The sequence below is a fragment of the Berghia stephanieae genome, chromosome 6 (genome assembly GCF_034508935.2).
Source record: "Berghia stephanieae isolate SIO BIC M18660-M18661 chromosome 6, UCSD_Bste_1.3, whole genome shotgun sequence".
NCBI lineage: Eukaryota > Metazoa > Mollusca > Gastropoda > Nudibranchia > Aeolidiidae > Berghia > Berghia stephanieae.
Genome location: NC_088365.1, coordinates 52,412,325 through 52,428,624, shown reverse-complemented (window position 1 = coordinate 52,428,624; position 16,300 = coordinate 52,412,325). Strand labels below are relative to the sequence as shown.

Below are 16,300 nucleotides of genomic sequence, written 5' to 3'. Positions count from 1 at the left end.
CCCATACCTTTCTTGATTTCATCACATACGGTAGTATCCTAAAATCCTTCATTACCATGCACTATGTCCATACTTTTCTTGATTTCATCACATACGGTAGTCTCCTAAAATCCTTCATTACCATGCACTATGCCCATAATTTTCTTGATTTCATCACATACGGTCTTATCCTAAAATCCTTCATTACCATGCACTATGCCCATACTTTTCTTGATTTCATCACATACGGTAGTATCCTAAAATCCGTCATTACCATGCACTATGCCCTTACTTTTCTTGATTTCATCACACACGGTAGTATCCTAAAATCCTTCATTACAATGTACTATGCCCATACTTTTCTTGATTTCATCACATACGGTAGTATCCTAAAATCCTTCATTACCATGCACTATGCCCATACTTTTCTTGATTTCATCACATACGGTAGTATCCTAAAATCCTTCATTACCATGCACTATGCCCATACTTTTCTTGATTTCATCACATACGGTAGTATCCTAAAATCCTTCATTACCATGCACTATGCCCATACTTTTCTTGATTTCATCACATACGGTAGTATCCTAAAATCCTTCATTACCATGCACTATGCCCATACTTTTCTTGATTTCATCACATACGGTAGTATCCTAAAATCCTTCATTACCATGCACTATGCCCATACTTTTCTTGATTTCATCACATACGGTAGTATCCTAAAATCCTTCATTACCATGCACTATGCCCATACTTTTCTTGATTTCATCACATACGGTAGTATCCTAAAATCCTTCATTACCATGCACTATGCCCTTACTTTTATTTTCTCATAATATGATAGTCTTTGAAACTTGTCGCTTGCGGCTATTTGGTCTAATGGTATGACACTCATTCTCGGGTAGGAAGGCCCAGGGTTCGAATTCCGTTTTGAGCGGCCAATAGTTGGGTCCTTGGAAACGGCTATTCACTCACATTCTCTCACCGTACTTAAATGTCAAATGAATAGTACCTTACCATGGAAATTGTCTTTTTTGGGGAAAAAATACAAATTGTAATATCGCCTAATAGATGTCATGTCTCGTCCTGTTAATTGCTGCTGTTAGTTAGGGTCCCATTGTAACGCGTTTTAGCTTGAATGGAAATTGCTCAATATAGATGCTTGAGTTTGTTTGTTTGTTTTTTGTTTTAAGGGGAGGACGTGAAATCACCAGCGATATTACCGTCTGGAGACGACTGGTTACATATCTATTCTAGAATTCAAACACCATGTTTTATCATCTACATTAACCCAACTTATCACCGATTTGATGCAGCCTGTCACATTACACCTGCCCGACTTCCCCATGACTATACAGGTAGATATTATCATTATTATCACTCCCAAGGACCAACCAAAACACACTTCACACCTTGGCGTGATGAATAAATTATGCACAGGAATCTGTTCGGTGCGCACGGCCTTCCATTCATCATGTTATATAAACCAGGTGAAAACAAACCCTCTGCCTTGTCAAAATTGTATACAACATTCGATACCTTTTTCCTGGGATATTCTGGGAGGCAAACACAATGTAAATGGCACTGCTCGGAGTTTTACGAAATGAATGACAATGTGAAATCGAATGTAAGTTTCAATTTGATAAATAAAAACAGATAATGTGGACGTTTCGGGTTTCCCCTTTTTATCAAGAAAATAGGATGAATGAAACACTATTCGTCTGTAGTGTTTCATTCATCCTGTTTTGTTGATAAAGGGGAAACCTGAAACGTTTTCGTTTATTAAATTGAAGCTTACATTCAATTTTACATTGTTATTCATTTTGAAAAAAAACCCCAAAAACGTATATTTATAATTTTGGCCATTAAACACGCCCTAAATATCGATCGATTAAAATTACCCTTTCTTTTTGGCAAAAACTCACAAACCTGGGATTTCTTGAAGACTTCGCGAAGTCCCAGGTTTGAAAGCTTTTGACAAGATAAGAGTCATTTAAACCGATTGATATTCGAAGGACGAGATATCCGGCCATTTTGAGAAATCCAAGTTTTTCCAGACTACGACAGTCACCTGGCTACATGGCCATTGAAAACTTGAATTTTGGTCGTTTTTTATCCCAGCAGATTTAATCAACATTTGATTCTCGTGTGTCCAAATGGAAGGCCGTGGGATTTGTTACATTTTGTGTGCCTCGATTTTCATCGCTTTCTTACCACCTGGCTCACCAGGTAATTCCATTTCTTTATTACTGTCTTTGAGTTATATATAAATATATATATATAATATTATAATATATATATATATATATATATGTGTGTGTGTGTGTGTGTGTGTGTGTGTGTGTGTGTGTGTGTTTTCTTGTATTTTTTTCTTCTTGCTTTGACTGGCCCTGGTTTATACACACTTCTTTTTGTTTTAGATCTTGATCTCACACCAGAACCTGCTCCATGAATTGTCACGTTGATAAACCCGCTATTCAGTACAAGTTCCATTCCTGCATAGCACCGTGTGAAGGCGACGGGTGATAAATTAACCAGTTACCTACCGTACTCCAAAATGCGCATATTTCAAAATTTGGCCAGCACACTCGTCCTTCAAATATCAATCAAAAACTTTCAAACCTGGGATTCCTTGGAGACTTCTCAAGGTCTCAGGTTTGAAAGAGGTTTGAAAGTTTTATTATTATTATTATTATTATTATTATTATTATTATTATTATTATTATTATTATTATTATTATTATTATTATTATTATTATCATTATTATTATTATTATTATTATTATTATTATTATTATTTACCTTATTTGTCAAAACTGTTGGAGAGGGTAGTACTGAATAACACCATACAATCTATGTACATAGAAATGAAAAAATAAGCAAAGTTCGTAATTGAATACCGAAGCATATAGCAGAACTTTTAATTAATTCCCTTGTTTTTAAAATCTAAATAGGACTATTGTAACTCCCTTTGGGCGAATTTAGCTAAAGACAAAATGAGTAAACTTCAGGTTGCTCAAAATAACGCAGCCAGGCTCATTGTACGCAATAACAAAAAATACCCGTCAGCAACACTTCTTCTCCGTGAGTTACATTGGCTTCATGTGGAGAAAAGAGTTGCCTATACTATTTGTACTGTTGTCTACAAATCCTTGAGCACTAGCAGTCCCTCCTATATTAAAGACCTTCTAAATATATATGTACCCAATAGAAACTTGAGGTCAAACAATGACCAATCAATCCTTGTCAAACCTAAGCCATTGCGTAAAAATAGGTGACCAATCCTTTCAATTTTCGGCCCCCCCATTTTTTGGAACTCTCTCCCATCACACGTGAGATGCTCGCATTCGTTGACAACGTTCAAATCTCGCTTAAAGTTTATCTTTTTACGTCATAATGTTGCAATACTATAATCATATTTTGTTATTGTTAAATTGAATTCGTATCACTTTTCCATCAAAGTTGTCTTACTGTAATATGTTTGGTTTATATCGCTGTATAGCCCGTGGAGCCTGTGACAACGGGGTAAAGCGCTATATAAATGCCATTTATCATTATTATTATTATTATTATTATTATTATTATTATTATTATTATTATTATTATTATTATTATTATTATTATTTATTATTATTATTATTATTATTATTATTATTATTATTATTATTATTATTATTATTATTATTATTATAATAATAATAATAATAATAATAATAATAATAATAATAATAATAATAATAATAATAATAATAATAATAATAATAATAATAATAATAATATTCTGGATAATTCAGGTAAATTTATTTCTGTTTCCAAGCAGAGAATGTAACGTGCCAGTCCGAGGACGACCTAGAATACACATACTGTCCAGTTCATGTCAAAAGTATCGATGAAGCTGTCAAGAAGGTTTCAAGCGAGGACAATGATTTTGCACAATACTGCAATAAAGTAATTTTTAATAAAATCATATAATTGAGTGCAATATTCATTTATTGTGCCCAACGTGCTTTAAAACGGGCCCCAAGCCAACAGTAACACTTAACTTGTAGGACGAAACAACGCATGCGGGTCGCTGTTACAATGTTGTTGTTGTCGTAGTTGTTGTGGTTATTGTTGTTGTTGACAGAAACAACTTTGTTACTTATTTTAAGCCTGGGTGCGGTGAGAGAATATGAGGAAAAGGCCTTTTCCAAGAAATCAACATTGCGCTGCCAAGAGAAGGATTCGAACCATCCGACTTGATTCCCGATTGACATGATTTGTTACCTGCTCTAGGGCAGTAACACTGTCCATTATAATGATGATGATGATGATGATGATGATGATGATGATGATGATAATGATGATGATGATGATGATGATGATGATTATGATGATGATGATGATGATGATGGTGATGATGGTGATGATGATGATGATGATGATGATGATGACGATGGTGATGATGATGATGATGATGATGACGATAGTGATGATGATGATGATGATGATGATGATGATGGTGATGATGATGATGATGATGATGATGATGATGATGATGATGATGACAATTATTAATTAATCAATAACAACTCTTCTACTGAACACAACATATCTGTATACACGTGACGTCATAGAAACCAATAAATCCGTTCTTTCTTTTCTTCAGAATGAGGACTATGGATTGACTCAATTCCAAGACTGGACGTTTTACCTTTGGGTTACAGGAGGATGTGGAGGCGTCTTCGAGGTGGGCTCGGGTTCGGGCTCATCCGTTGACACAAATTGGGGGGCCTGGACGGCATGTAGTGTCTCTTGTGGCCATGGGATCCAACTCCGAACCAGAGAACACCTTGGTCAACATGCCAAGGACACCAGGTAACTCAGTATGACCTTCACCTTCGTAAACTAAAGTCCCGATACTGATCAATAATGACGTCACAAAAGCAGACGACGATCACCAAAGGAAAGTGAAAAGTGAGTTGTTGTTAGAAGTGCTCAAGGAAACAAACGATTCCATTAGTTGAGCTAATGATTACAACTCACAGTTAAGATTTTCCCATGATCTTCGTCTTCAAACGTCAAAGCGTTGTCTGGTCATAAAATCTGAATTAATTCTTGCGTTATCCTGCTTGAAGAATTGGATTCAATAGTCTGGTGTCACGCCGCCCAGCAACGGCGAAAATCGATATTTCTTATTCTTCATGCTGACTAGAACTTTTCATATGTCATGTGATCAGAATGTATAAAAGTCAAAACAAGATCATATTTATATTGTTGACCAAGAAGATTGAATCACAGGCATCTATGACCGGTCTTATAATAATATGCACTTGGCTAAGAAGCTCACAACATTGCCATCCGGAAGTATAACGGACCAACACACAAAAATGTGTGTAACCTTAAACGTTTATAGTTGTTGGATTTTCGGAACAAGAACCCGCTCGACCTTGAGGTTGCTTCTACGAGGTTAAAAAATATTCAATATTATTGGTCAAAAAATATATTGTAACAGTCCTTATGTACAATTTCCTATAAAAAATATTCAATATTATCCGTCAGAAACGTTATTTGTTCAGTGTTTATCAAAATCATCGTTAAAGTCAGTAAATATAAACATATCAAAAAATTAAACATTGAATTTGTAATTAAGACGAGATTAGAAGTAGATTTCAGTTTAATTTAAACTTCAAACAAAATAAAAACATCACATTGTTGCCTATTACTTCCTTTTGTTTGTGTCATTAAAAAGGTGAAGGTCAGAAGTCAATAATTTTCTATTAATGACTCCTTACCTTGACCTTTGATTTAAATTGTTTAAGCCAATAACACGATTACGTCACAAATTGTCATTAATGCCTTTTTAGCTTGACTGCTTTTTTTTTTTTTACTTATTAGAGACCTAAAAAGGCTTTTATACTAAGGAAATAAAGATGCTTTTTCAAACAAAGAAACAAAACACAGTCTGTTGTCCTCATAGAACGCATTTTGAGTCTTAAGTCCATTACAACAATGTTAAAACAAGGCCATAATTGTGTTCGGCCACCAGACCTGTATATAGTGGGTTAAGGACCTCCCTGAAATAATGTGTTGTTTTGAGTCAGTTGGTCACGTGTATAAAATCTCACGCTATTTATCTTTACTATTCATCAACAGGAACTGCCAACTAGCGAGTTGTCCCTCCGTTGTCTCTTGGAACACGTGGGGCAGCTGGGGTGCCTGTAGCAAATCTTGCGGTGGAGGAACCACAGAACGGGTTCGAACCTGTAGCTCTGGCGTGAATACTGACTGCTCCACAAATCTATTTGCCAATAAACATTCTAAAAGTTGCAATACTCAAGATTGCAAATCGGGAAAGGTCCCTGGGGCTGTCACAGGTAAACGTTTATCTGACTTTTGTATACTCATAAAGGCATCTTAAATTAATCGTTTTTGACCTCAAAGATTTTGTTAAATGTGACCCATCGTCTCAAAGCGGTTTTATGTCGGAATGAATCGGACGCCAAAAAGAAAATTCAGGACTAAAATGATCAGAAAAAAGGACTTGGAGATTTTTACAGTGTATGGAATTCTATTGATTCTCCGTCATAAGGAATAGAAATCAACACGACGAGTCAGCTATAAAATAAATGAATACATAAAATTCCTTTTATTCCTCCCATAGAGGAAATTTGTCTTTAGCGTCTAATCCAAGGGAAGACTGGAATAAACCGGGCGTCAGCCGCATTGCGGCGCCGAAGACTGAGCTAGGTTGAGGCCACATAGCGCAGCAGGTATTGATGTTTGTGCCTTTCGGATAGGAAAGAAAGAGCGTACCGCTGAGTCAGGCTGCCCCACATATGTGTGTCTATATTTCTAGCATTGAGTTGATTCCGACATCATACCGTTTTGAGACAATGAGACACAAATTGGAAAGAAAACGTTTAGTGGGTACTTTTAGAGCGATTTGAACACATTTAGTGGATAATGTGCTATATAAATGCTTACATTTAATACAACATTCTTCTCATTCATGACCCATCGCCTGAATACAGTGAATGTTTTGTTCGGCAATTGCGGCTCTGTGATCTTGTGGTATGACACTGGCTTTCGGATCGAAAAGTCCTGGGTTCGAGCCTCGCTCGGCGCATGGTTGAGTCCTTGGAAAAGGCTATTTACTCACATTCACTCACCGTACTCAGGTGTAAAATGAGTACATGGCCGTTAACAGCGTTGTCGCTGTCGAAAAAAAATTGTAATATCGCCTAACAGGCGTCTTGTTCCCGTTCTACATGTTACGTGTTGCTGTTGGTCTTTGTAAAGCACTTTGAGTGGATATTGCGCTATATAACAGCTCAAGCTCGAGTAATTTAGAGACTGAAAATGGAATTAATTGCCAAAATTATAGATTTTAGGTTAAGTTTGTACGTTAAATCTTGGGGGTAAAGATATGTGTGTGTGTGTGTGTGTGTGTGTACTTGTGTGTGTGTGTGGGGGGGGGGGAGTGGATTTAGTTTCATTATAAATGGCAAAACCCCAACATTATATTTTTAAAATCAATTCAACATTAACTGTAATTTCATGGATCTGACACGCCCCCATATCACACCGTATTGAAACACTGAGTCTAATTTGGACGTAACTTTCAGCCGCGCCAAACCAGGGCTTGTGTGGCCAGGCTCCAGCCAACCATTTTGGATTCCGTATAATTGGTGGAACAAAGGCCAAGAGTTGTGAGTTTCCCTGGATGGTGAATGTGCTGAACAAGAAATCGCGTACATCATGTGGCGGGTCCATCATTGACAAGACTCACATCCTGACGGCAGCTCATTGTGTCACTGTCGACGTCGAGTAAGTTGCCACAAAACAATAAATTAATAATTTAAGCATAAAATCTGTCATATTTGAATAGCATCAATCAATTTGTAATTAATTACCAAGCACTGTGCTACAAGAAATTTAGGATATCTATACTATGTAGGCCTGATAGAAATGTTAAACATCAAATGAGTTTCTAAAGAGATGTGCATTAAGTTTCTTTTTAAAATTTTCAAATGTCGGACATTTTTTGAGGGATGAAGGCAGTTGGTTCCATAAGATGGGTGCCGACTGACTAAAAGATCTCTCACTAAAAGACGATCTACAGCGAGGAACCTGGAAGAGATATTGACCACTGGATCTAAGTTCTCTCTCCGGCACATAGAGATTAACCATGTTTTGTAGGTATACAGGAACTGTCTTATTAAAACATTTAAAACCATAGCATAGAATTTTGAACATAATTCGGCTGTTAACAGGGAGCCAATGCAAATATATTAAAATTGGCGTTACCTGCTCTTTCACCCCACAACCAGTCACCATTCTAGCAGCTCTATTTTCCACTTTCTGAAGCTGTCTAATTACATATTTTGGTGACGATTGTAACAGAGCAGTACAGCAGTCTAATCGGTTTAGTACAAATGATGTCATTAATGTTTCGACAGTCTCAGTATCCAAAAGATGTCTAATTCTATAAATTTTATAGAGATGTTAATGACAAATCTGAGCAACTTTACTAACATGAGCGTCCATACACAATCGTGAATATAAATATGCTCCTAAATTCCTGACATTTCCACCATGTACAATCTTAATTTGACAACCAGCAATGCTCAATGATTCTATTTCTGTTCTTTTCTGGTTATTTCCATAAAAACTTATTATTTCCGTTTTATCCTCATTTAACTTTAATTTATTTAAAACCATCCAATCTTTTATGTCTTTCACGCACGCTTTCACTCGAGATACAATTTCCACTCTCGGTTGTCGAAGGGTTAACACCACTCGGTAAAACTCAAATTGTTACAGAAACACAAGCGGACAAATTATATCCTTTTTTAGCTTGAACGACCGAAGAGTTTCTGCAATGAGTGAATTTATGAAGGACAACATTCCAAGAAGTGATAAGACATGGAAAGACATTAAATAAGTTAGCTCAGGATAGAGAAGGATAGAAACTGTTTGTCTGTGGTCTATACCCTGACCCAGGGTGGAAAAGGCAATGATGATGATGATATCTACTTTTAAAATCCACCCCTTTTCCCCAGCTCTGTCACGGACGGCCCCGCTCAGGCAGAAGACTTTAAAATCTACACTGGATCTAACAGAATATTTCATGACCAGGACGATTCTTCCGCGCTGGTCATCACACGGAAAGCATCAAGCATAAAAATTCACGAAAATTTTAATTATGACAGTAAGTGCTTTTCGTTAGTATCACCATCATCACCACCACCAGCACCACCACCATCATCATCATCGTCATCATCATCATCATCATCATCATCATCATCATCATCATCATCATCATCATCATCATTGTCGTCGTCGTCATCATCATCACCATCATTATCATCATCACTATACTGTCAATGAAAGTAAACAAATATGATAGCTTTCGAAATTTACTTTTGTTTTCCACTTGACCTTTCTGTACTTACTTTTCCCTTTTACTGTTTAAGTCCAAATAAATTTAAGACATATCCCAACCTCTTTCCAATCCCATCTGCAGCAATGTGTCACAAGAGGTGCCAGCCAAACCAGAATAAAAGAAATCAATTAAAATATCATCAGCCTCTCTCTAAAATTCCATATATAAAATGTCACCAAAAAGCCCTGCTAAAATCAAACAAATAAACAAACAGACATGGGGTGACTGGCTGACCTGCATGGTGAGTACTTTACTTAGACTAACCTCAACTTCGTGTTATTACTTCCTGTTTCCTGTCCCGTTGTTGTTACCTGCTTGAAGCGGATCATCACCATCATCATCATCAGTGAAAGCTTGTCGCTCCAACACCGAACCCACTCCACAGCACCTGGGGAGCAGACTTTTAGGTCATGGTCAGTGCAGCTTGGCCCGTCCTGGCATTTTCTACGGATGTGCTCCATCGTCTGTTCTGGGCATCCACATGTACACACGCTGGTCTCATCAGATGTTTATGATTAAATACAATTCAATTTGAAGCTATGTGATATTATTTGGTTTATAACTCTCAACGGTATTCCCTATTATGTCGTCTTCCAGGGAATGACATCGCTATCATCACTCTCGCTCAGCCAATCGTATTCGACAGATGTCACATGCCCATCTGTCTTCCCAGCTCACAACAGACTGGCATAGGAGTTTCCGGTTGTAAAGTCATGGGATGGGGAACAACCTCAAGTAAGAGCTACACAAAAACAATAACCTATTAAATTTTATAGAAAATGCATAAAGCCGGGATGAGCACCTGATATCCAAACTTAATTTTAAGCGATATTTATAAAATGTAAGTGAACCGAAATACTTTTATTCTTTTTTAAACGCTATGTTTTCAAGTGGTATGACACTCGCCATCAGATCGGAAGGTCCTGGGTTCGAGTCCCGATCTGGACGGCGCATAGTTGAGTCCTTGGAAAAGGCTCTTTATTAACAATTTCTCATCGTGCTCAGGTGTAAAATAAGTACTCGGCCGTTAACAGTGTCCGTAAAATTATAATATCGCATAATAGTAATAGGCGTTATTTTTCATCCTACATGTCATGTGTTGCTGTTGGTCAGGGACCACCTTGTAAAGCACTTTGAGCACATTTAAGTGGATATTGCGCTATATAATATCTCATTTTAAGAAAAATACTCAAATATGACACATCTTGTCGAAACAGTATCCCAAAACTCTGTCAAAATTTACATTTTAAGATCTATTAGTCATATCCGCAATCTTTTAGATGAAGAAATTTGCAATATGCTCATCGATTCACTTTTTTCTAGCAGGCTAGACTATTGCAACTCTCTTCTCTACGGGCTTCCAAAAAGCTTGTCACAAGACTGCAGTTGTCACAAAATAGAGCAGCACGAATTGTCACCCAGACAAAGAAGAATGAGCATATAACTCCCGTTTTGGAATACCTTCATTGGCTGCCCGTGGAGAGGAGAGTTGATTATAAACTTGCCTTTAAATGTCTTCACAACACTGCTCCAGATTACTTAAAATCACTTCTTACGGTCCATGTTCCAAGTCGCTCCCCCAGGTCTTCTAACTCCGTATCATTAGAGAGAAAAATCCCTAAAACTAAATTCTGAATGAAACCATTAGAACTCTCTATGTGAACGAAATGAAATAGGTAGAACTCTCTATGGGAAGGAATGAAATCAAATTAGTAGAACTCTCTATGGGGATGAAATGATATTTGTAGAACTCTCTATGGGGATGAAATAAAATTAGTAGAACTCTCTATGGAGATGAAATAAAATTAGTAGAACTCTCTATGGGAATGAAATAATATTAGTAGAACTCTCGATGGGTATGAAATATAATATTTGTAGAACTCTCTATGGAAATGAAATGAAATTAGTAGAACTCTCCATGGAAATGAAATGAAATTAGTAGAACTCTCCATGGGAATGAAATAATATTAGTACTACTCTCCATGGGAGAGTCACCAATCAATTCATGAATTCCATTGAATGATTTTGTCTATAATTCTATCGTGATTTCTATACAGCCACAACGAAATCCTCCATTTCTGTAACTCCTTATTTTATTACCCTAGAAAAAGCTCTTTTGTTTTACTTTATTTTTGTTTACAGATCAAGATTATGCAGACACATCATCTGACCTTCTTGTCACCGACATCAAGGTCAGACAACCCAGTTATTGTAAACAGCATGCAGACGAAGGCGACGACTTCCGGTCAGACATCCGACTCTGTGCTGGTGGAAATGGCAAAGGCTCGTGTTCTGTAAGTTGTACTTAATTTCTATCTTATCTAACCTTACAATATCTAATTTTATCCCATCAACCTTGTTTTATCTTATATAAAATCTTATTTAATCTTATCTTATCAATCTTATCATATATTTTCTTATCTCATCTTACCAATCTTATCTTATCCTATCTCATCAATATTATCTTATCTAATCTTATCAATCAATCTTATAATATTATCTTATCTTATCAATCTTATCGAACCATATCAATCTTATCTAATCTATCAATCTTATATTCTTATCAATCTCATCTTATTTATCAATCTCATCTAATCTATCAAGCTTATTTATAATTTTTAATCTTTTATTATCAATCTTATCTAACCGTATGAATCTTATCTAAACTTATCAATATTATCTCATTAAACAAACAAAGGAAAACGCCTTCATTAGCCAGTTCAGTGAGGTACTCTGTAAAAACACCAAACACCTGTTTAAAATGATGCCCCGTAAACTAGTCATTCAAATATCGATCGATTTAAATGACCTTGAACTTGGCCAAAAAAAAATACTATCGAATGTGGGAAGTTTCAGTTTGAGAGTTTTTACCAAGATCGGGGTCATTTCGGTCGATTGATATTTGAAGGACGAATTTTCTGGACAAATGTTTAAATTCTTGTACCCCGCCTCGTAACACCACTTTGATATGATAGGTAACATATGAGTTTAGCTAAAAATTCAAATTTATCACCAGGTTCACTACGAGATCATACCTTCATGAGACGATTTGCCATATAACTTTCTTTTTTTTTTTTTAATTTCTTCTTCACTAGGGCGACTCCGGTGGACCCCTCGTGTGTCCAGGGACAGATAATCGATACTACCAATTCGGTATCGTTTCGTCAGGCCCAGAAGGGGAATGTGGAACCGAGCCAGGATTTTATACTAGAGTCCCAGGGTTGTTGTCCTGGATAAAGGCTAACACGCAATAGATTACTCATTCCATTCTTACAGAATCCCAAATAAATGAGATTCTTACGTGGTAAATTTACAGAAGCGTGAAATTCTTACGATTTACGATAACTTTTGAGGTATAAAAAGATTTAATGTTTACGTAGTAAATTCATAGAAAGACTCTTAAGGTTTACAGAGTAAATTCAGAGATAAAAATACCCTTAGTGTTCATATGAATATGATACATTCAGAAGAATGAATAATCTTTAATGTCAACATGGTAAATTCAGAGGAACATTCAGGATTATAATAAAATGTTCTGTCTTCCCGCCCAATTGCCCGGAGTGGTTGTCAATTTAAATTATGGCCAAAACTCTTGGACTTGGAACTTATTTATTGCCTTTATTTAGAAGACAAAATTTGTTTCCTTAAAAAAAAAAACAAACTGAAATGTCACTTTTGATTGGTTTTTATATACCTGGCCAAAATTGACATGATGCCTGATTGACATTTATTTGTGACGTTTCCATTCAAACAATGAGCCTGGAATGAATCGGGTTATCAGACCTGCAAATAAGTGCAGAGTCTCCAAAAAATAAATTCATTTTGTGAGTGTACAACAGTGTGGCCTGTTTTGTTCATTGGAAACTTCGGCATTAAAAAAAACTGGCAATAAACAGTTTTACATCATTAAAGATTTGTACTCGTTTGTTTGGTTTCTTATTTTGTTGTTTTCTTTTGTTTGTTTTCTTTTGTTTTCAATGAATGAATGAATACATTATTTATTGTCAGTAAAAATACATAATATTATACATACATCTTTTATACAAAACAACAACTAGCAACAACGACAACAAAATATAAAAATAATAATTTGAAAAAAAATAGTGATCTATACTTTCACAATAAAATCTGATTTAAAATCAGTAAGCCCTTTAAGGTTTTTCATCGACAAAATAAAAATACTTTTCACATAAATTAAATATAAAAACTGACATGTCTCACTGTGTCATTAAATATGAATATCAAATATGCTTACAGGAACAGAAAACAGATCTGAATTTGTTTGACAATTTGTCCTAAGAGACTCTCAAACCTATTCAAATCTGTCTCCGTTCTCATGTCGTGATCCGGCAGATTATTCCACGAAACTGCAGCGGCATAACGGATTTGTTATTTGATTGGTTTGGTTTTTCCTTGTGTTTTTTGTTTGTTTGTTTTTTTGTTTTTGTTTTACGTTTGTTTTTGTGTTTCTTGGTTTGGGTGTGTGTATATGTGTGTGTATGTGTGTGTGTGTGTGTGTGTTTGTGTGTGTGTGTTTGTTTGTGTGTTTGTGTGTTTATATGTTTTTTGGGGGGTTGTATTTTTTTCGGTTGGATTATTCTCTTGGATTTGCACATCCCACGTAATATATTGTCTGTCTGTCCACTTTATTGAAAGAGGAAGAAGAAGAAGAAGAAGAAGAAGAAGAAGAAGAAGAAGAAGAAGAAGAAGAAGAAGAAGGAGAAGAAGAAGAAGGCCGTGTTGATGTCAGTCTTGGAGACCACCATGTCCTTTACATTTAGTTTCAGGCCCATCTCGTCCCTTTTTCTCACCAAAATATCCAATATATTGAAATTCGAAAATTTATATTTAAAATACAGCGTCTCAAACGACATTTAGGAATACAGCCACGGGGATGGGGGGGGGGGGGGGGTGTGAGGGGTATCACATCAAAGCGAGCCGGGGAAAAGGGGGTGGGGGGTGGGGTGAGGGGTATCACATCTAAGTGAGGCGGGGAAAGGGGGTGGGGGGGGGGGGGGGGGGGGTATCACATCTAAGTGAGGCGGGGAAAGGGGTGGGGAGGGTAATGACATTCCAATCTCCTGCCAGATTGATTTTATTGTTTTCAAAGTCCGACACAACCACCTTCCCTATTTATGCTATGCAACACTCAAAAAACACTTAAAACACTTTCTTCGTCTTCACTAGAGGAATTCAAGCGTCGATTGAAGGCATTCTTATTCCGACAGACTTTTGATTATGTGTGAAATTAGCGTTGTTCGTGTACTTTGTTAGGGCTTAATGATTAAGTTAATCTATGTTATGCGCCCAGAGCCCTCCTGATGAAGGGATGTTTGGCGCACTATAAACCTATACCATTATTATTATTATTATTATTATTATTATTATTATTATTATTATTATTATTATTATTATTATCATAACATCCGCCAGCCGGGTATGACGTATCAACACACAGAACTATGTGTGATCGTTTATAGTCTGATTAATACAATGTAGTGAGAACTACTCATAAAAATGGCTGGCTGAAAACAATAACCAAAAAGCTGAGTGACGTCAATTTCGTTCAAACCCAGTCATAGAAATGGGCCGTTCTTACCATCCAAAAACAAGAATGGGAAATGGGATATTATAGAATAACTCATGGAATATTTTACAAAACAGGAAGAGAAAAACAATAGCAGTTAGTAACAACTACGCACCCAGACAGTTGTAGAGATGATGATGATGATGATGATGATGATGATGATGATGATGATGATGATGATGATGATGATGATGATGATGATGATGATGATGATGATGATGACGGGCCATTACATCGTGCATCAAGGGAGAAGTAGGAGAACAGAAAACATGTATTAAAAAACAAAATACACACTCAAAAGAAAAAGACGACAAAAAAAGAAAAAGAAAAGGAGAACGTCCTTAATTCATGACTTTTTCTGTAACGTCGGGACTGAAGTCAGGAAATGTCATAGAGTCATGAATTAACGGCTATTGATTTTATTGGAACTGGATTCAGAGATCAGGGAACTTGATGATGGTAAGGATGATGATGGTGATGATGATGATGATGATGATGATGATGATGATGATGATGATGATGATGATGATGATGATGATGATGATAATGATGATGATGGTGGTGATAATGATGATGATGATGATGGTGATGGCGATGATAATGATGAAGAAAAAGAAGAAGAAGAAGAAGAAGAAGAAGAAGAAGAAGAAGAAGAAGAAGAAGAAGAAGAAGAAGAAGAAGAAGAAGAAGAAGAAGAAGAAGAAGAAAATGTTGTATTGACGGGATATCGATAATCGAAGTGATTGGATTGAGACGTCAATAAACAAGAAATCCCATAGGACTGAGTGACAATTGGTGTGTGTGACTAGAATGGCTGTGGTGGAGATTTGATGATGATGATGATGATGATGTGTGGAAGGTGAGGCCCCATCGCATGGCGCAATGCAGCATGGCCAACAACATGAATCAAATCAATCAGCCCCACAGTTTATTACAATATTTGGACTTGAAAGGAACCGCGTAGCTACTCGTGACCACTAGTATCTAATTATTTATCTGTATCGACGTGCACTTATTGACAGGTCCGATAACCCAATTTACCACGGTCTCGTTCTTGTAATAGAAATCTCACAAAAATGAAGCAAAATTATATTGTCCATTACAACAATGTTAAACTAGGCCCATAATTGTGTTCTGATGTCAGACCTGTATATAGGTACATGTCACTCTGTATATTCATTCATCTATTTACTTATTTATATATTTATGCATGTATCTATCTATCCCTATATTCATTTATCTATGTATTTTTAGAGCTCCAATTCTCCAACGGCCTCAAGCCGTTCGATTCAACAACGTTGAGAATT

The 16,300-nt window shown here is 36.3% G+C and overlaps 1 protein-coding gene across 4 annotated transcripts; it reads left to right on the top strand.

Annotated features, from left to right (window-relative positions):
- Positions 1-1,393: 1,393 nt before the first annotated feature.
- Positions 1,394-13,317, top strand: LOC144975245 (tryptase-2-like). 4 transcript variants are annotated; one of them, XM_078919144.1, is made up of 10 exons: positions 1,394-1,553; positions 2,104-2,208; positions 3,800-3,927; positions 4,628-4,836; positions 6,115-6,335; positions 7,587-7,788; positions 9,024-9,172; positions 10,004-10,141; positions 11,549-11,700; positions 12,502-13,317. In XM_078919144.1, exons 2-10 carry the CDS (start codon positions 2,136-2,138, stop codon positions 12,658-12,660), a joined length of 1,431 nt encoding a protein of 476 aa, XP_078775270.1. In that variant the 5' UTR covers positions 1,394-1,553; positions 2,104-2,135; the 3' UTR covers positions 12,661-13,317. The 4 variants fall into 4 exon arrangements, with proteins under 4 accessions (XP_078775270.1, XP_078775268.1, XP_078775272.1 ...); XM_078919142.1 differs by having other exon boundaries at positions 3,797-3,927; XM_078919146.1 differs by having other exon boundaries at positions 1,487-1,553; positions 2,101-2,208.
- Positions 13,318-16,300: the final 2,983 nt, after the last annotated feature.